Source organism: Dermacentor andersoni, chromosome 1, assembly GCF_023375885.2.
Source record: "Dermacentor andersoni chromosome 1, qqDerAnde1_hic_scaffold, whole genome shotgun sequence".
In the NCBI taxonomy this organism is placed as follows: domain Eukaryota; kingdom Metazoa; phylum Arthropoda; class Arachnida; order Ixodida; family Ixodidae; genus Dermacentor; species Dermacentor andersoni.
The window spans coordinates 81,347,821-81,368,816 of NC_092814.1; the positions used below are offsets into that span (position 1 = coordinate 81,347,821).

Here is a 20,996-nt window from a genome sequence, read left to right on the forward strand (position 1 = left end):
CATTACGTAATCAAGGAGTACAGGACGCTTACGTAAATATCTTGGAAAGTATCTGCTGAGATTCCACAGCTATCTTAATTCTCCACAAGAAAAGTAGGAAGATACCTATAAAGAAGGTGGTCAGACAAGGAGACACAATCTCTTAAATACTATTCACTGCGTGATCGGAAGAAGTATTCAAGCTATTAAAATTGGAAGGCTTGGGAGTAAGGATCAACGGCGAATATCTCAGCAACCTTCGATTTGCAGAAGACATTGCCCTGTTCAACAACACTGGGGTCGAGTTACAACGAATGATTGAGGACCTTAACAGAGAGAGTATAAGAGTGGGGTTGAAGATTATTATGCAGAAAACAAAGATAATGATCAATATCTGGGCAAGGGAACAGGAGTTCAGGATCGCCAGTCAGCATCTAGAGTCTGTGAAGGGGTACGTTTACCTAGGTCAATTACTCACAGGAGAGCCTGATCATGAGAAGGGAAATTTACAGAAGAATAAAAATGGGTTGGAGCGCATTCGGCAGACATTGCCAGATCCTGACTGGAAGCTTATCATTACCATTAAAAAGAAAGGTGTATAATCAATGCATTCTACCGGTGCTGACATATGGGGCAGAAACTTGGAGACTGACAAAAGAAGCTCGAAAACAAATTAAGGACCGCGCGAAAAGCGATGGATTGAACGAAGAATGTTAGGCATAACGTTAAGAGACGCGAAGAGAGCGGTGTGGATCAGAGAGAAAACAGGGATAACCGATATTCTAATTGACATTAGGAGAAAGAAATGGAGCTGGGCAGGTTGTGTAATGCGTAAGTTAGAAAACCGGTGGACCATTAGGGTTAGAGAATGGGTGCCAAGAAAAAGGAAGCGCAGTCAAGGACGGCAGAAGACTAGGTGGTATGATGAAATTAAGAAATTCGCTGGCGCTAGCTGAAATCGGTTGGCGCAAAACTAGGGTAATTGGAGATCGCAGGGAGAGGCCTTCGTCCTGCAGTGGACATAAAATCACATAACACCTATATGATGATGGTTGGGGTTATGGATACGAGGAGGGGGGGGGGGGGGGCGCATAAAAGGCATCAAAAATGAAGTTCGCAGCAATATATTGCGTGCATTTGCGGGCTTTTTTCACGCTCGGAAGAACATCTTTATGTAACACGTATTGAGCAACAGAAAGCCGCAGGTATCGAGAGTTTTTCATGTCGCTGTACAATTTCCTCATTGACAATCTTCATCTAATTATAATATTTGATAATTTGATTGATTGATTAATTAAAGAGACGAATGATCTAATTATATAGGCGGAATGGAAAAACAAGCGACGGCAAACAACAATACTGTTTTGTCCAGCTACGTGGCATTCGCATATTTTTAAACTCTGGCAAAAATTAAGTTAACTGGGACACCCATAGATCTTCAATAATTTCAGTATTTGATAATCCAACAATTTCATGCTGTAAAGCACACCATCGTTGGGCGCGGCAGACTATAAATATTTTATAATCCCCTAGGTTAAATATAGCAAGCTAATTACATGCATGTTTTCAAATGTGGTTATGCGGTTCCAATAAACTGGACATTATGCTAGACGCGCAAAGTGAAATTTGTTATGGCGGCACAGCATGTACGGCGCACCCCGTTCGTCGTCTGCTACAACTCTTCGTGGCGATGCACGAAAGTAGAGTAACCCAAAGTACGCTCTAATGAAAACAATCCTCACAGCCCAGACAGGGGATACGTAATAAAGAAAAGCATTACTTGCGTGGCCAGTGCATTCAAAAGAAAATTGGGCCTCGATTAGCTGTTGTTTCGTTGGATTTTCCAGCATCCAGCCAAATGCGCCCACTTTCGAAAGTGTGTGTGTTTGTGTGGAAGGGGGCCGGGAGGGGGGCAAATGGCATACTTTGCCCCTGCACTTCTCACAGTCGGGGTGCAAGTCCCCCCCTGCCCCTCAGGAAATACGCCTATGGACATAGGACCTAGTATTTTTAATAAATCTAGCGGTTCTTGGGAAACAGAGCCCATTCTACCGAATTAAGTTATCTAGTCTCTGTAATCTGAAATTCCAACAAAATGGTTTCCACAGTTTCTAATGCACCACAGTTCTCGCAATACGGGTTGGTGGCCAGTCTATGTTTTAAGTAATCCTCATTCACTTTTCCGATTCATGCGGGTGTATTCGCCAAATAATATGACGCGACCATTCTTATTTTACTTGATGCTGCCTTTGCATACGTGTGTTTGGTTATTAGCTTCTGCTCGCTTGGCTGATCTAATCACATTGGGTTCGCGACACGACGGCTTCGAAAGACGAAACGGGCCTCCGCGCGAACAGGGATGCGATCGGAGATGGTTGTTCGGCGCGTTCGTTCCGTTCCGTTACCGGCGCGCGCGATTGGCCTACTCCGCGCCGACGTCGCCAGCCGCGGGGCGCGGCCACGTTTTTGGCGACGTCAAAATGACGACACGCTCCTGTCAATCATCGTGCAACCGAGCACGTCGTCTGCTAGGCGCCGAACCCGACGGGAGTTGGGAAGCGATCATACGCTTTTACGAGACCGGCTTCGCATGGCGCGTCTGGTGGAATGGCACGTTTGGATCCAATCCATAGTTTAATTCGAGAAAATGGCGCTTGCGTTGGGTACTTCGGTTGTTGCGCTGGCGTTGCTCGACGAGGAAGAAGAGCGAGTGGAGCAGCGAAGCGCGTTTGAAGAAATGGCAGAAAGCGAATTCCGGCGTCGCTTTCGTTTCTCGAAACAAATAGTGCGTTGGTTGTACAGTGAAATCGACCCCATCATCGGGTGCCAGCGAGCCACTGGAATGTTGTTGCTGCCTCTTGAAACGTGCAGCACTGTTCCTGTAGTTTCTTTTCCCTTTTTTTTTCTCGCTGTGCCCGACACCATCTAGGGACGACGCAGAGAAACGAATAGTTATAAATTGTAGTAGTCACAACTACTACTATTCGAAAACATGTTTGACCTTGAGAAGAAAAAAAAATCATTTTTAGATAAAGATTTCATTCATTGGAAGACGAGGAACATTTCGTTTTGTAGTATACTGTCTGCAAGCAGACGACACACGAGGGAAGTAAACTTCAGGGGAGTTCACCGCTTGCCGATTGGCTGCTGTCTCCGCCCCGTTCTCGCACATGTTGCATACTGCAACTTTGTGACGTTGCAGCAACCGAACAGGACGCTATCGAACAAAGATCTCCCGATCGCGCACCAGATCGCTCGGTTCTGGAAATATGTATAAAATTCGTCGCTCGTCGCCCAGAAGTGCTATGAGCGACAAGCCAAGAGCGCGAAGCCGGAACTGGATGTACATCATGTCGATCAAAATCGTCGCTCGCATGGGGTTCGACTTGTAGGCGACGAGCAGACGCGACAGGCATCATCGCGTAGCTTGTCATCGTAGTAGTAGTAGAAACATTTATTTCGAAGGGAAAGAAGTAGTTGTCGAAGACTCGGGCGGCGGATGGAGAACTCATTTCAGAGCCCCTGTGGCCTAAAGCCCCTCAATTTTTCAAAAGTAGCGCCATTCTTAGATCTTTCCGCCACCCCGCTCACCCTGGCGCGTCCTCCTCCACGCCTCCTGTCTCCCCAGCCTCCTCCGCTCTCCCATTGGCCAATCTGTGTCACGTGGAAGCAGGCGCCGCGCTTTTGTATATTTTTTTCTTTCCAGCGCGGAGCAAGCGCCGCGCTTTTGTATATTTTTTCTTTCCAGCGCGCGCCGAACTCCATTGTTGGGCCTGCGCGACGAAAGTACGGCAGGCGGACTGACGGAGTGCGCTAGCGTAATAGAATGTGCAGGGCCGAGAACATAATTGCGGTGCCATGCTGCTGCGCCTTCGGTTGCCGTAACAGACACAGCGAGGGCAAAAAGCTTTTTGCTTTGCCGTCCGGCGGGCGCAACGCAAAAAGAAGTGTGGAGTCGCAGGATCGGGCGGGCTGACTTCGATGAAGTGGCAAAGAACGCACGGCTTAGTGAAGTAAGAGCCACGGCTACTCACAACCTCTTATTTTGAGCCTAGTTCACGCCTTCCGCTTCGAAAAAGTGTGTGTTCATGCTCTGCGTGGTTTTTAGCGCGTTGCTTGACTTTTTTTTTCGAATGTGCTCTCTTTGTTTCATGTAGTTTCGTCTTGCGGTGAAATGCACGCATCTGCAGCTGGCCTGTGACATAAAAGCGACTTTATTCAGGGTGTGTTTTGAGCTCCACCAGAAGTTAGCACATTCTTGACGCTTTTGCAAGGCTCACTATGACTTACGATGCAGTCTTTTAGCTTCGAATGTACGCCCGCATGTATTAATTTGGTTTGTGCTGATTAACGTTTTTAACGTTCCGAAGCGACTAAAGCTAGGAGGTCGTAGTGGATGGCTCCAGATAACTTTATCCAGCTCGCCTGGGGATGTTTAACGTGCACTTTGATCGTGGAGTCGTACGTGGGCCGGTAAATTCCTCTTTGGCGTTTCATAATACTCGCGCGCTAGCGCTGCTTTAGAAGTTGGCGCCTCGGCGCGATTGTATTTCTTCAATAAATTTTATTTACTAATTGTAACAACTTGTCATTATTTCGTATTATTGACGGCGCCTCCAGGGCACCAAAGCGGCAACGGGAACACCAAAGCTAGAACCAGGGCTGGATGGGGATCGCCGAAGCCTGTGCATGCCAAGGGGGTATAAGATCGCGGACAACCAATTTTGTACGCGAACACTCCCTGCGACGCCTGCATTAGTGTAATGTCACGTGCTCTTCAGAGGCCTCCGTTAGCCATTACATGTGCCCTCCTGGAGCAGTACTTGTAAAAAAAAAACAATATATCGTCACGATTACCAAAGCACCCCGCAATGAAAAAAAAAACGGCCCTGTTCCCAGGCATTGTGACCGCACACAGCCGGAATCTCCTCACGCGCGGACCGAACAAAAGTGTCCTGCAGGTACGTGAATGAACCTACGAAACCATGTACACATACTTTCACGCTGTCATCACCTGAAACTTTGGTAATTATGCGCGTGTTTGAGTAAACCGCCTGCTTGCGTCGTGTTTCAGCTACACGAACGCTCAACGTCGCGTGCTTTACGCCTTAAATACGCCTTGAATAATGGTCGTTTTCTCTATTTCTTCCGCAATTCCAAGACGAAATTCTAAAGGCCAGTTACCGACTGACGAAGAAAGATCTCGATTGAAAAAACTGCTCCGCAGGGCTCGAACGAACTTTTCTGCGGATTTCCTCCCGTAGCGCGTTAGCCGTCGTCTGCTACGGCAGGCCCACCACCGGCGGCGCCACCGTCGAGGCCGCGCCGAGCGGAGGAGGAGGGAAGCGAATGGCGCTACTTTGGGAGATTGAGGGGCTTTACTGTGGCCTGTGCTGCTGCCCTCGCGCGCAAGATTGCTTGCTTGCGGTCTAAGCGTTTGAATCTCCCTCCAAAGTAGGAGGAGCTGCAGTCACTATGGGCGGAGTTTGAGCTCTCCTCTCTCTACTCTCCTCTTTCCCACCTTTTCACGCTTTCACTGCTGTCACAGCCTTCAGCCTTCACTTTCTACAGTTGGTTCTTCATTCTGTTTCTACTGCCTTCACCTTCCATACCAAACGAGCCAAAGATCCGGAAGCCCCCACCCTCCCTATTTGCTGTGCTATTTGACAGCTGCTGGATTGGCTGTCTTACTGGCTTGCACCGGCGGAAAGCCATCAGTTCGCCGCTTAATCGCCGCTGAAGACGGCGTCTTCGACTGAGGGCATTTCGCTTTGCTGGGAAGTCATAGTTATGGCTACATTTGCTCAAGACCACTTCCTCTTAGACGATCCCGCCTTCAAGAAGCTCCGCGAATACTATGACACTGATGGGAAGAAGCTCAGTATGCCGGAGCTCTTCAAGAAGGATCCTCAGCGCTTCAAGAAATTCAGGTGAGGTGTCCTTTGCGCTTGTTTAAGCAGGAGCTGTTAATGCGAGTTATGCAAGTGCGTTAACATTTACTGTTTGTATATCCTGTCTATGTTATAACTTTGATGCTAACTGGTTGAGACCCCCATTCATCATGTCCTTCACTGACCTTGGGATTTCCTGTGTGTTCGGCGCTTTCCTGCAACTTGACGCAAGGAATGGAACTCGCCCGAGATAATTGCTTTGTTGTTGTTGTTGTTGTTGTTGTTGTAGCCTGTCACGGCCACCTTTTGTAGCCTGTCACGGGCCACCTTTTCCTCTTCTGCTATTCACCAGTGTATCGTCCCGACACACACCTTCCTACGGCTCGTGTTTTGAAGCAAATATACGTGCTATACTGCTTTACGATTAGCAATACTTGGTTTAATTGCAAGGAATACAATTGGAAGGTATAACGTACCGTTCATTTTTTACTTTATTCTTCCTGGTAAAACATGTGTTATTGCCAGCATTTTCAGTGGCGGACTTGATTAATGGTTCTGGTTTCAGCTGGGGAAATACGGTAACCGCGCGAAATTTTCGCGCTGGTTACCGCGCAATCTACTGCTTTCGCAAACCGATAAGCAGTCCGCACGGCTAATTCCAGGTTAAATGCATTCTCCTGCTTTTTTTTCTTCTTTTTTTCGGGGGTTTCTAGTGAGTAAATCATTGCCTACAAGCGTACTTGCAGCGGCTCGAGCAATTTATCGCGTGGTGCATTTTGTTAGCGTGTAATTTCCAATTGTTTTGCTTTTGTTGCAGCATTAAATTAAATACACCTGACTCTGGCGTTCTCTTGTTTGACTACTCCAAGAACATCATTAGTGAAGAAGTTTTGGCGAAACTGTTCGACCTCGTCAAGTCACGTAAGGTCGCATTGGCCCGTGATGCAATGTTTCGTGGGGAAAAGATCAACTTCACTGAAGGGAGAGCAGTGCTTCACATTGCATTGCGAAACCGCAGCAATACTCCCATCCTTGTAGATGGAAAGGATGTAAGTAGTCGTGCATTCTGTAATGCAGTTCTCACTATATGCTGTGTTGAGTTCGATTAGTGCTATTGTAAAGTGCAGCCTGCTCTAAAATTGTTCGACTGCGATGTAAAACATGCAAAACTCGCTGTAGTTCGCCATGGCATTCTGCTTCTGAGGAAACAGTCACAGGTTTAAATGGAAAATTACTCTGTATTTGTGTCAATGGCGCACTTGGTAATTCCTGAGACATTGTTCATTTAGTTTGTAGTGCATGTATGCTGCGTGTTATAGCAGGATGCATACTGCCTTAAGATAAATTTCTGAGCAGTGTTGGTGTTTTAATGGAGAGTAAACATTCACCCAATTCTTAGGAAAACTGATTTATTTTGCAAAATATTATTACCCCTCCATGAGTCCGGTGACAGACTGCTTGACAGGAACAAGGCATTTTGTTAAAACATTATTTCCACCTCATGTATACAGGCTGCCAAATAAATTGGCCTCACGCTGCCCTCTACCATCATCTTAGTTGGGTAGTGACCGTCTCAGCCAGGTGGCAGGCCCGAGTTTATTTCGCAAACTGGGACATCCTTTAGGGCTTCCTTTGCAGAAACAGCCTCAACCATCTGGATTTCTGGAGGGCTCATTTAGTTAAAATTGCATTTCTTCAATATATGTGGCTCCTATGAGATTATAATGTGCATTTACTGTATGTTGAGTAGCGCACTTGGGGGTAGTAAATAGAGCTCTGCAGATTTGGGAATTCTACGTCTCTCTCTGCTTCAGTCATTAAAGAAATGCATGGTTTTGATTATCCTTTACTCGTTGCTGCTGTGCCTGTTCAATGATACTGGGTGTTCCATCTATCGTGCAGCACGTAAAAAAAAAAAAAAAGTGACGTCTGTGTAGTGAAAGCCAACTGTGTGTTGCTTGCGACCTCCTGAGGAAGCCTTCAGTAGGTCTTGTGTTAATTATTGAGTAACCAAACTTATTAGGATTGCAAATCAGGCCAATTGGTAACGATACATCTTCAACAGCACCACTTAAGGGGAATCTTTAGCTCGGGGTTAACTCTGATGCTGCATATTCAAATACAGTGGACACTCCTTAAATGGAACCTCAAGGGACCAGGGAAATTAGTTCCGTTTATCAGTAGTTCGATTTACTGATAGACATTGCAGAGAGCATTGCATGAATACAAAACTAACCAGCAATACCACTGTATATCTAAAATGCAGAAATGCTTTTATGAAACAGCTTCTTGACCGATTTGAATGAAAATTCTTGCATTTGAGAGAGAAAGTTTGTTCTAGTAGAGTGTTTTAGTTGAGCGTCTTTACGGTACGCCCCGCTCCGAGCTGCCCCGCTAAGCCACAGCGGAGCGGACGGATGGATGGATGGATGTTATGAGCGTCCCCTTTGGAACGGGGCGGTGGGTTGCGCCACCAAGCTCTTGCTACTATGCTGCCTGATATCTTACCTAGGTTAACCAATGAAAAAAAAAAAAAAAAAAACACTATGAACTAACACGTCCAAGTTTTCTGATCCCCTATTGCGAACTGTGTTTTTGTACGTCTCCGTCTTTTGTCGTTTCCCTACTTTTCTTCCACCAATCCTCCAATCGCCTCTTACTAATGTCTATTGCGGACCTGTTTGCTTTACCACTGCTCCCACTGAACCCAAGGGCTTCAAGGAGGCCAGTGGTGCCTAAATCGACCGCTGGGTAGACGCCTTCACATTCTAATAAAATATGCTCCGTCGTTTCCCTAGCTTTACCGCAGCAAGCACATGCTTCTTCTTCCTTCTTATATCTCGCTTTATAGGTGCGTGTTCTAAGGCATCCCGATCTCGCATCGAAAAGTAATGAGCTTCCCTTTGAGTTATCATAAATGGTTTCTTTCCTGATTTCGTTTTTTCCTCTTAAGTAGTAGGACCTTTCGTAGTTGCAGCGCCCCCTGGCCCAATTCAGGGTAATGAAAGAAAATAAAAACACGTATTGATCACTCTTACACAGTAAAACGTATATATGTGTACATATAACTTATTTCTCCGTGAAGTATCTAGACGTGCGCTTGTAATGCGTTACCGCTCAATTTTATCCAATCGAAAATAAAGCGCCGTCTTGGGGAACGCCACGTGATAGCCAGCGCGCTTGCTTTCTGCATCCAATCCAATCCTTTCTGACGCCAACGCTAGCCAAAGCGCTGCGCAGCACGCTCAGCTCAGGCAGCTTCTCAGCGGACCGTGTTCCTCGCTCCGCTAGCCCGCTTACGGCTAAGCGGACGGCGCATGCGCATTCGCGCTTCCGCTCCGCTTAGCTGCTTAGCGGAGCGTAAACACGCTCAACTAAAACACTCTAGTGACTGTTTGAAGCACATCTCTGATTTAGGGTCTAGAAGTTTAAAAAATTGCTGATAATTGGTAAGTTTTATAAAAATAGTCACTAAAAGTTTACCAAATGATAACTCAGCAACGAAAACATATTGCAGTTCAGTAAACTGCATCCATTAGAGCATCGAGAGTGGACAAATTTGATATATGAGTTTACAGTATGTGAAATTGTTGCAATGTTTTCATGGGTTTTGCAAAATTCCTACTCACGAATGTAGTATATTTCAGAATGGTGTGCGATACTTAATTTTGTCCGGTTTAGATGTAGAACCAGGTGCAGTTTAGAGAATTCTAATATCGTTTTTCATTGCTGGGTTAGTTTTAAACTCTATAGTTTCGTTTTTATTGAAAATTTTGCAATTTTCAATAATTTTTATAAAGATGGGTGGCCTAAAAGAATCTGCTTTCAACAGTCACTAGATTTTAACTTTTTCTTTTAAATGCAACAATGAAAATTTTGCAATTTTCAATAATTTTTATAAGATGGGTGGCCTAATCAAACCTAATCAAATTTCGTGCAGCAGCTGCCAAGAAAAGAGGTTTCTCTGTTCCCATATATTTAGATAGGAGTCCCCGATCTAAATCTTCATCTTAAGACAGACAAGCGAAAGAAAACAGGACATGCTGTGTTCTTTTGCTGCTTCCATTGCCATTCAACAAATGCTGACTTAAAATAAAAGCTCAGTAGCGTTGACGAAACTAGCAGCAGACACTTTTTTTGAAAAATTATCTTTCTACATTGCCCTTGCATATATGCACTCTTCAACAAAATGTACTAGACAGTTTTACAGCAAAGGATAAAACATGGCAACAGCATCTAAGCTAAACACAGCACACCCTACTGGATTGGAGTTATTGATAAACGCCACTACATCCACAGAGCTGGACACTTCAAAGGGTCATCCTCTCTTAGCCTATTAAGATGCGTCAAAAGTGGGCTAGAAATGACACTTGGCCAAATCCTGTGCTCCGAAAACACTTTGAAAAGGAATGTTCACCTCATGTTTTTTCTTTGAAGGTAATGTTCAGCACCTTGTCGCCTTCATTCTTCAGTTGATCAGCAATGCGATCTTCACTCATGTCATGCAGCAAAGATGGCTTGGTTGTAAATCCTGGACAGCTTTATCCATGTAAATGCTCCTTGGCATAACAGCAAAGAAGCCTTCCCTGTCTGAGATCAGCACCCTGGAATTGCTTTCACAGAGGTAACCCACTACTGGTTCCAGCTTCACGCAACCACACTGTGTCTTGCACACCTTGGACAGAGCATCGATGTGCTCAGGCATGCATCTAGAACAATTGTCCTATGTTGTTGGTCAGCACACTTCCCCTACCAGCGCTCCTCTCTCCTCATTGAAAGAAGGCTGAGTGCAGTACTTTGGGCCTCTGACAGAACGTCCAGCGCATATTCTGGCACTAGTTGCCCACCAAGCACTGATGGTTCCTGTGGCTTGACTGCAGTGTTTTTCTACTGAAGAAGAGTAAGTCTGATAATCCACGATGCTTCATTCGCCTGCATAGAAGTCTTCAGCCAAAACCTCAAGTCTTCCCTCGAGCGTGGTCCAAGCTACTTTCAGTCAGTATTTAAAAACCTTACTTGCTGCCAGGCTTCAGCACAAAGAATACAACAAATCCTCTGGGAGGGCCCTGGGAGATCATGGAGTGATTGCAAGTCCGGAGAACAAAGCGACAGCCTAGCATACCACGATGCTACTCTTGCCTTGCAGATGGGTGAAGCTATCATGAATGACAACATGGCAGGATTAGTAGGAGAAACATTGTAACATAGAAGAGCCCCCTGGACAAGAAATCAAACTTAGGATTGCAAATTGGGCAAGTTGGTCATTACAGGCCGTCGTTAGATATTATGGTCATTTCAGAGTCATTAGTAGTCATTACAAGTCGTAAGTCATTACTAATCATTATTAACCTCTACCAATCTCTATTATAACGTTACCATTCACTAGCTGTCACTATCAGTCATTTTTCATTCTTAATCTGTCTTCATATGGCGTGATAACGCTTCGGCGACACTCCGGCCGGTCAGGTCTGCTGACACATACTTCACCATGAGACTTCGCCTTAAAAAACACGCGAGCACGCAGAGGGAAGCAGCAGCGGAGGCCCAGTCTAGCCTCGGCTACTCTGCCACTTCGGTGGCTGTAGGTATTGTATGAAACTCTATGGCTGTAGGATTGAGGCAGCCTAGGTAGCTGAGGTGGCTGAGCGCCATCCAGCAAGCGGGCGGGAAAGCAAATCCACTTACCTCTCGCCCTTCCTCGCAACTACGCTCCTTTCGCCCTCCCTCAACTTCCTCGGTAACTCTCACCTTCGACAGTTTCCGTGCGCGCCTCAGCGCCAGCCCCGCCGGCCCGGTGCCAGCTTAGCCCGCTCCTTGGAAGTTTCGTTATATGCCATTAGGGAGGGGGGGGGGGGAAGCGAGCGTTGGCCGGTGTGGGCAGTTTCGTGGTCCTTGCTCACTGTGTGCTTGCGCGCCGCAATATTTCAAGACTCTCACCATTCATGCATCGTGCTATGGTGCATGAATACGTCAAAAACAAGCCCTTCTTTTAATTCGAAACCATTTTCGGGCCCCTTCGAGTTCTAATTATCGAGATTCTACTGTATTTGCATCACTTTTCTTTTTCTGTGCTTCAACGAAAGCTGGGGAAACTGTTAAAGCCACCATGGCCTGGCCTGCTGCTTGCATGCCACAGTTGCTTTCATTTATATGTGTTAGGAGGAGTTTCACAAAAAGTAGCATGTTGGAAACAATTGAATGTGATGTTTAAAACATGCTCTACAAATCTCGTATTAACATGTGTAAAATAGAATGCAGCTAATTCATTGCTACTAATTAATGAGAAAAAAACAATACTGGAGGGTTCTCTTATGAAGTTGCTAACATACAGGTGGTTTCATCCACCCAGAAGGCTTCGCTTTCATTTAAAACTTGCTCCGTCTTACCCGAGACAACCAGTGTGTAATAATGCATAGTATTGCATGGTTTTGTGAATAAGATGTCCTAGTGATGCGAAGTCACAGCCAGGATTATTTTTGATACAGTGAGTGGTAGTATAAGTATTTATGTCCTTCACCTCATCTTAACATTGGAATTTTGTTACAGGTGATGCCTAGCGTCAATGCTGTGCTAAAGCACATGCGAGAATTCTCAGACTCTGTCCGTAAAGGTGAATGGAAGGGCTACTCGGGGAAATCCATCACTGATGTTGTGAATATTGGCATTGGCGGCTCTGACCTAGTAAGTTTTTCTGGTAGTTGTGCAGCCGTGAAAATAATAATTATGCTTCTAATTTTGGCATGTTTTTCTTCATGTTATGTGAACTTGCATGATAATCTTGTGGTGCTGCATTTCAAAGATATCAACTTTGTTTATGGTGAACCGATGATGTCACATCAGCTGAGTTTCACTCATATCGAAAATTTTTGCAGGGCCCTCTCATGGTGACTGAGGCATTACAGCCCTTCCAGTGTGGCCCAAATGTTCATTTTGTCTCCAACATTGATGGCACTCACCTTGCAAAGACACTGAAAAACTTAAGTGCAGAGACAACTCTATTCATCATTGCATCAAAGGCAAGTGTTGTAGGATCTGCATCCTTTATTTATCGTGAAACTACTGCTAAAAGAGTAATGCTCTTCTTTACTTTGTAGACATTTACCACCCAAGAAACTATTACGAATGCACAATCGGCAAAGGAATGGCTGATGAATCATACCAAGAATGTAAGAAAGCATATAATCTCATAGTTATGTTTGTATGAACTGTTTGAATGTTGCCTTACATTGCAGGTAGTTTTTAATTTGCACAATTGTTGTCATTTCAGCCAGCTGATGTGGCAAAACACTTTGTGGCACTTTCAACGAATGCTCCAAAAGTTAAGGACTTTGGTATTGATGAGAAGAATATGTTTGAGTTCTGGGATGTAAGTACTAGTGTGCATATATTGTTTTCCCAGTGTTGAAATTCAATGCATTTTTTTACTGTTTCAGTGGGTTGGCGGCCGATATTCACTCTGGTCAGCCATTGGACTCTCCATTGCACTTTTCGTTGGTAAGAATATGTGCATATTGAAAGATTAGCTTTTATGCACATAAATGTATGCAGCAGCATCAAAGTGGGCAATTAAGAGTCAAGTCACTTGCATAAAAGGGAAGAGGCTGAAAAATGAGTTTATTCATGGTTACACTGGGCAGAAGAATAGGACCATGCAAATTTTAAAAAACGGGAGCAATGTATTATTTCCACCTGACATATTATTCGTGTCGAAACACTCAAGTGAGAGCGAATGTGCACTGGTTCTACAGTAAGGCAATGAATTTACTAAAATTGCAGTGAACAAGGTAAGCTAGAGCAGCCAGTTACGTGTGATCATGGAAGATGCCTCGGGATGAGGGTCCCTAGTGTGAAAAGGCTCAAAGTTTATTATTTAGTTGCAAAATAAAGTGATCAAGCTACTTCTAAGTTCAGTTTTCACCCACACATGCCTGCTGTGAATATAGTATTAGGAGTACAGAAAAATGAGTGATCTTAGGCATGGAGGCTTGGAGGTTGTGTAATTGCAAAAGTTTAGTTGGCAAACTCGTGATGAACTTGGCAATTTAAAATGCCCCCTTTCACTTGGACCTCCAAAGAAATGCCCACGGATAAAGTATTCCCAGGTACCTTTGCTCGGAAAGTTTCTTGATGCTACTACTACTATCTACTATCCTGGCATACCATTTGAACTTATCTGCGCTCCGCCAGCATCCCATGTGTACTGCACGCAGTGCAGAGCACACATGTTCGAACAGTGCGCACATGCTGCAGAATACTTCAGTATGGCTTGATTTAGAATATAGCATTACCTAGGCAGGAATTAAAAAAAGGACATTCATGGCACCATATGTCTGTTCCATTATGCCTCTCTAGTTTGTATTAATATATTTAAAACATTATGGACTGACTTTCCCTTGTGAGCATAAGTGCTTACATGATCATTCACTGCCACAATCAGCAGCAACTTAACTACTTGTGTCTGGGGTGTTGGTGCTTGTAAATTTAAGCTGGCAAGAACATATATGAAGGTAGGCTGTGCTACGTGAAGTGGGAAAGGTGTGGTGATCAAAAACATTTCTGCGAGTTAAACTCATTAAACTTTTCTTTCTTTAACATATTCACTGTGGCAGCACTTTTTGAAGTTTTGATTCCTGTACGGAGGACCCGCCGCTGGGTCTCTTGTCATATTTCTATGGTGCGTCGTGACCCACTAGTGAGTCAACAAGAGGCTGTGCTTCTTGGAAGCTTCATCAAGGTGCAGACAGATGGCGCCACAATGCGTCAGACTGGAAACAGTAATTTTTTTCTTTTTGTTCATTTATAGCAAAGATGTCGCTTGCGCAGTGCTGGAAAGTCCTGCAAAGGCACACAGTGGGAATAACTGCTGTGACCCACACCACAGTGAACATGTTAAATATAAAAGCTCACTTTATCATAGCTGGAAGGATATGTATGTGTACGGCTATTTTGTATTTCAACGTTCTTTGTTGTGTATGTGGTATCTTATACACACTATCATTACTGGCCTATAGCATTCTCTTGTCGGGTGCTGGTGTGTCTACTGCAGCATTCTGCATCTAAAAAACAGGGTATCTTTTGTTTTGGTGGCTGATCGCTGCCTGATAAATTGTCTTGAGAGAATAATGCAATGCACTGTATATACCAGTCTGGTTTGATATGGCCAAGGTAACCTCTTTGTTCTGAGCACACTGTTCTAGTGCATGTCACATTTTGGCATCTATTTGTGATTACTTCAGGTATGGACAACTTTGAGAAGCTACTGGGTGGTGCTCACTTTATGGACCAACATTTCCTGAAAGCTCCAGTGGAGGGAAATGTAGGTACTCAAATCACTTTGCAACTATGCAGGGGACAAAACGCTTTGCTACTAAGAACTAGTAGTAGGTTTCTTACCATGAAACTCTCGAATTAAATATTCATGTTTCTGCCACGTCTCATGACTTTAAATGGATTGTAAACAATTGTTGATATTTAGTCTGTTTCTACTGTGTATTATGCAAAAAATTTTATTAGTTTTACGCTTTTACGAGTTGAAAGGCCTTGCTGTCCCGAAAAGTTGTGGAATAGTCACGCAGATTCTCTATAATAGAAATTGCATATGAAACTTTAAAAATATCTTCTTTAGATGCCCTCTTAATGATCTATAAGTGTCCGTGAGTGAGGGTCCCGAACAGTATCCACATAAGTACTGGTTTAATCAATTATTTATAATACGCAAGCTCGGTTTAAGGGTTACAATAGTCCATAGTTCGATGCCATGTTCATAGTTTATGAGAGACTTTCGCATTAGTGATAATGTGCTCAGCCCAGCTCATTTCATAAGTGATTGTGAGATCTAAGTATAGACCGTTTCATCGGGCGAGGAGGATAGGGCGCGTGGAGAGCCTTTCCTCCTCTCTGGCTTGGGCGATCCGGCGCGGCGCTGCCTGAAAGTATTGCTGTCGCGTGCTGCGGAACGATTTCGAGATGTTTTAGATCTTACTTTGTGAAATTTACGCCATGTTAGTTCAGATAAGGTCGTCAGGGAAGCCTTTCGGTGCATCGGTGACTACTGTAGGCGGAAATATGTCTTGCGGGCGCAAAAATGTGACGCGCACTATCAGTCGCGGTGCGTGTATGTGTTGTTTACTATTTTGCTTATATCGATTTTAATTCAACAAAGGAAACCGGCGTCTCTGTATTACCAGTATTAAATGGTAAATCAGCTCACTGTCTGATCGATTGGCGTAGGGAGTAAAACATAAAACATAAGAGCGCATGCTCGTGCACGGCCAACCTAAGGCAACCACGAAACATTTGAGCGGCAGGCGCTATCAAATATTTGTGATACACTGACATCGTTCTCACGCATTTCAAGTCTAGTGTGCTTGAAATTACCATATGTCTACGCTAGCCTTGCTGCATGAGGCCCATGGCGCCGCTCAACACAGCGATCACTGCGGTTGGTGAGCCAGCACGATACATATATAAGCTGTGTGCTTCGGCATTGCCTTTTTGGCCTGTATACAGCCATAATATATGAGAGGATTCGCATAAAAAGAATGCGATGTCTATTTTTGAGCGCAAAATTTCCGTAATACGTGTGAGTGCGTTGTAGAGAACTGAACGAACACAACCGAAAAAAAAAATTCGGTTATCATCCTCTTTCTCTAAAAAGCAAGAGAAAACGGGATAACGCCGCACAATGTTTATAAATATATAACCGCTGATGCCGTATGCTTGGATCATGTGCTATATAGAACAAAGATATCTGTAATCCAGCACCTACTACTGCTTAGGACGCTCGCGCAGCTCGTAAACGGTCGCTTTGCTGGACAAGCTTAATTCAGACTGTAAGTAATGCTGCTATTACTAGCCAAAACTATTTTATTCATGGGTGGAAATATCATCCATCCAACCAAGTAGTCACGCAATGTAACCTGCAGCGAACAGTTTGAGCGCTTGTCAAAGTATAACAGCAGAGCTCCTATCGTAGCAGAACGGTACCCACGCTGTTACGATCGTCGCGTATGTTTCATGGCTCCTAAACCGCAGCTTAGAAATAGAGGATAATACTGCAATAAGGTCGCATTAGTGATTGGAACATTCATAAGTACACAATTGACCTCAGAGGCTGATTGCAGGCTCAAATATGCGCGCACACATCGCGCTGCGTGTTCCGTCCACCTCAACGCCAGCAGAAATACCGGCCATGACGCATTAAACCACTTCAGCACGTCTCACAGAACCGTTTACTACGTAGAAGACGCACGTCATACTAAACAGACCACACGACCGCGAAAACAAACGCCAAAACCTACCGCCGAGCGTATACCTGCCATGCAAAGCACCGCTTTCACCCAAGCCAGTATGGCGCTGCTCATAGGCGGCGCCACTGCGCTCACAATATGGCGGCGCCTACGAAAAAATGGTCTATATAAATTTGTTTTCAAAGCCAGTAAGTGAATAAAATAATAAAATGAAATGAGAACTTTCTTCAAAGTAATTGTCATCTGAACACATTTATTTTGATTTATACTCGTTTATCCACCACAGTAGCTCAGTAGCTATGGCGTTGCGCTGCTGAGCATAAGGTTACAAGTTCAATCCCAACCACAACGACCACATTCCGATGGGGGTGGAAAGCAAAAACACTTCTGTACTGTGCATTGGGTGAACGTTAAAGAACCCCAGGTGGTTGAACTAAATCCAGAGCCCTCCACTATGGTGTCCTTCATAATCCTCATAATCTATTGTGCAGTTTCGGAACATGAAACCCAAAAATTTGGGTAATTTAAACTAAATAATTTAAGCTCGCTTGCCATTCATGACACCACAACTTCAAATTTGAGGTACTGATGCCTCTGCTAACTTGAATTTGAAGTATTTGAAGTTTTCAAGACATGTATAAAATGGCTTGATTCAAAAGTGTGAAATAATTATTCTGCGTGCTTCGAAGAAACATCGTACAGAAGAAAAAATAAACTGAAAAAAAAAAGTTAATGAAGTTGATCTAAATTTCTGTTGTATGTATACAGGTAAGCTAGCCTGTTTGTCTTTGTATGGCCACGAATATAAATCTGCTGCCATGGCCACGAGTGGCACTGCCTAGCACTTCCAGGGCTAGAACTTGTACCTATAAATACCCAAGAATCTGGAAGAGGGGACACTCGTTGCCGTAGCTGAATGGTAGAGCATTGCAGGAATCATCCGGAGGATGTTGGTTCAGCTCCTACTGCTGGCAAGTTCTTTTTTAGTGGCACGAGTATCGAGTGACACTTTTGTTTGTTGTGCAGCACTCCCTGTTCACCTCCTAAGAGATCGGGGAGGAAATTCATAATAAATAAATAAAAAATAAATAAATGAAAAAAAAAACAGTGCAGTACGAAATCATTGGTTTCATTATAGATAAATCAGAGCATAAGTTTAACCCGCCGTGGTTGCTTAGTGGCTATGGTGTTGGGCTGCTGAGCACGAGGTCGCAGGATTGAAACCCCGCCACGGCAGGTGCATTTCGACGGGGGCAAAATGTGAAAACACCTACGTACTTCGATTTAGGTGCACGTTAAAGAACCCCAGGTGGTCGGAATTGCCGGAGTCCTCCACTACGGCATGCCTTATAATCGGAAAGTGGTTTTGGCACGTAAAACCCCATAATTGATAATTCAGAGCATAAGTTTAGTTACAAGTTGAGTTACTGAAGTGTCTGGAATAATTAGAATTAATTAGAAATCACTGATTACCACACACCAAAGCACAGAGTCAGACTTTAGAGACACGCCATGTGAGCACGACTTGGCGAAATTCCTGGAAACTTGGAAGTAGAAAGCGGAAGTAATGATGTCACTAATGACGTCACACACAAGGTGGCATGATATTTAACCGGCTAAATAATGAAAAACAGTTGCCTATAAGTTCAGTTCATGCATTGCGTTTGCCTAAAGTTAACCTAAAGAACACCAACGTCGATTTGCGAGTGTCACTAAGAGACATCGAAGTCAAAGATTAGGGTCGCCTACCATTTTTTGACTACTTCAATTTCGCTTTACCTTATCATTTCTCAATTTCGATTAAAACAACAAATAATTTCCCCCTTGCTTTCCTTGGTTTCATTATCTGTTGGGCTCATGTCGTGATTTGCAATAATCTCACCCTTCAGTGACCTCCCCCCCCCCCCTTTTTTTTCATAAATATGAATACAGTTAGAATATCTGTAATGGCTGCAGAATTCGCCATAAGGTTAGCTTAGGTTTTACTTCATGATATGGAATCATTTACCACTGTTTTCAGATACCGATCATCCTTGCTGTGCTTGGATTCTGGTACCACAACTTTTTTGGAGCAGAGAGCCATGCCCTTTTGCCTTATGATCAGGTAGCCAAACATTTGAACAACTGGTTCTTTTTCCTGTTGCTCTTTCCTCAAGTTTTTTATATTGCAGCCAAACTATCCTCAGTGCCGTACGAGGTCTGTTAGAAAAGTATCAGAGCTTTGGCCGAAGAAAAAAACTGGCATAACTGGAGCGTTGGAAACCTAATCACTCTCAAAGTAGTCTCGTTGGGACTCCACACACTTCTCTCAGCGGTGCTGGCATTGTTGGAAGCCGTCCGAGAAGGCCTCTTTCGGAATGGAGTTTAGCTCGGCTGTCGTTGCAGCCATAATGTCCTCTTGTCTGAAATCCCACTCCTTTCAATGGCCTCTTGGTTTTTGGAAACAGCCTGAAGTCGCAGGGGGCCATATCAGGAGAGTAAGGAGCCTGTTGAACTACAGGAGTCTGGTTTTTTGCCAACAAAGTCTGAATCAAGTGCGAGGAATGTGCAAGAGCATTGTCGTGATGGATGCGCCAATTTCCTGTTGACCACAACTCCGGTCTCTTGCACCGCACAGCATCACGTAGGCGACGGAGGACATTCCTGTAGTACTCTTTGGTGATTGTTTGACCCTGTGGTGAGTACTTGTGGTGTACCACACCGCAGGAGTCAAAGAAAGCAGTCAGCATCACTTTGAAGTTGCTGCGCACTTGGCAGGCCTTCTTTGGTCTTAGTGACATGGAATGCTTCCACTGTGACGACTAGGATTTGGTTTCCGGGTCGTACCCGTACACCCAAGACTTGTCACCAGTGATTATGGTGTTCATGAAGTCAGGGTCACTGTTTGTGGAATCCAGCATGTCCTGTGAGACTTTAACATGAAGTTGCTTTTGCTCCACCGTGAGCAGCTTTGGCACGAATTTCGCTGCAACTCTCTTCATGGCCAAATCTTCGGTCATAATGGAATGTGCAGAAAAAGTGCTGATGCCCACCTCTTCCGCAATTTCTCGGATAATGACACGGCGGTCCCGCATCACCACAGCGTTCACTTCGGCAATGACCTGGTCATTTTGGCATGTTGATGGCCAACTGGAGCGTGGCTTGCTCTCCACCGATGTGCGGCCATCTTTAAACCGGTTGTACCACTCCTTAATCTGTGTACTGCTCATAGCATCGTCACCGAAAGCCGTCTGAATCTTCCGAATGGTTTCCACTCGGCTGTCGCCCAGTTTCTGGCAAAATTTCATGCAGTAGCGCTGTTCCAGTCGCTCCGCCATTTTCCTTGCAATAACAAACCAACGAGAGCACTGCGCACTACCTCACTCAAACGCTGCATCCCTGCGACTGACGCTATCGGCAGGCGGGAAAAATTCGCGCATGCGTACGAAGGTTTAAGGTTGGCTGATGCAAGCGCGCTTGTTTTATATCCATCAGGTGTTCGCAAAAAAAAAATTGAGGTCGGATACTTTTCTAACAGACCTCGTATCTTGGTGGCAACCCGTGCCAAATAAGTAGTGGTGTTGGAAGAAAAATACAAGTAAAAGCTCTGAGCAACCTGCTTGGGTCATTTAGTGGCTATGGTGTTCTGCTGCTGAGCACTGTTGCTGGTTGCTGGTTCGATTCCTGGCCACCGCAGCAGCTATTTGATGGGAGTGAAATGCAGGAACACTTGTGTTTAGGTGCACATTAAATAACTTCAGGTTGTCGAAATTAATCTCGAGCCCTCCACTACAGTGTCCCTTATATCCCACTGTGCAGTTTGAGTTTCCCCTCAATCTAATATTTAGAACCTTTAAGCAGAAAAGGGGGAGCAGAGGATGCTTCATGCCCAAAACGT

At 44.6% G+C, this 20,996-nt stretch overlaps 1 protein-coding gene across 1 annotated transcript in view; it reads left to right on the forward strand.

The window, feature by feature from the left end:
• The first annotated feature begins 5,562 nt into the window (after nucleotides 1-5,562).
• Nucleotides 5,563-20,996, forward strand: part of Pgi (glucose-6-phosphate isomerase) — a 31,567-nt gene continuing 16,133 nt past the window's right edge. The window contains exons 1-9 of the mRNA XM_050194111.3: nucleotides 5,563-5,909; nucleotides 6,688-6,919; nucleotides 12,417-12,551; nucleotides 12,743-12,886; nucleotides 12,965-13,036; nucleotides 13,138-13,236; nucleotides 13,304-13,364; nucleotides 15,107-15,186; nucleotides 19,140-19,223. Coding sequence (XP_050050068.1) covers nucleotides 5,770-5,909; nucleotides 6,688-6,919; nucleotides 12,417-12,551; nucleotides 12,743-12,886; nucleotides 12,965-13,036; nucleotides 13,138-13,236; nucleotides 13,304-13,364; nucleotides 15,107-15,186; nucleotides 19,140-19,223 — 1,047 coding nt within the window. The 5' untranslated portion in view covers nucleotides 5,563-5,769. The remainder of the gene's footprint in view (nucleotides 5,910-6,687; nucleotides 6,920-12,416; nucleotides 12,552-12,742; nucleotides 12,887-12,964; nucleotides 13,037-13,137; nucleotides 13,237-13,303; nucleotides 13,365-15,106; nucleotides 15,187-19,139; nucleotides 19,224-20,996) is intronic.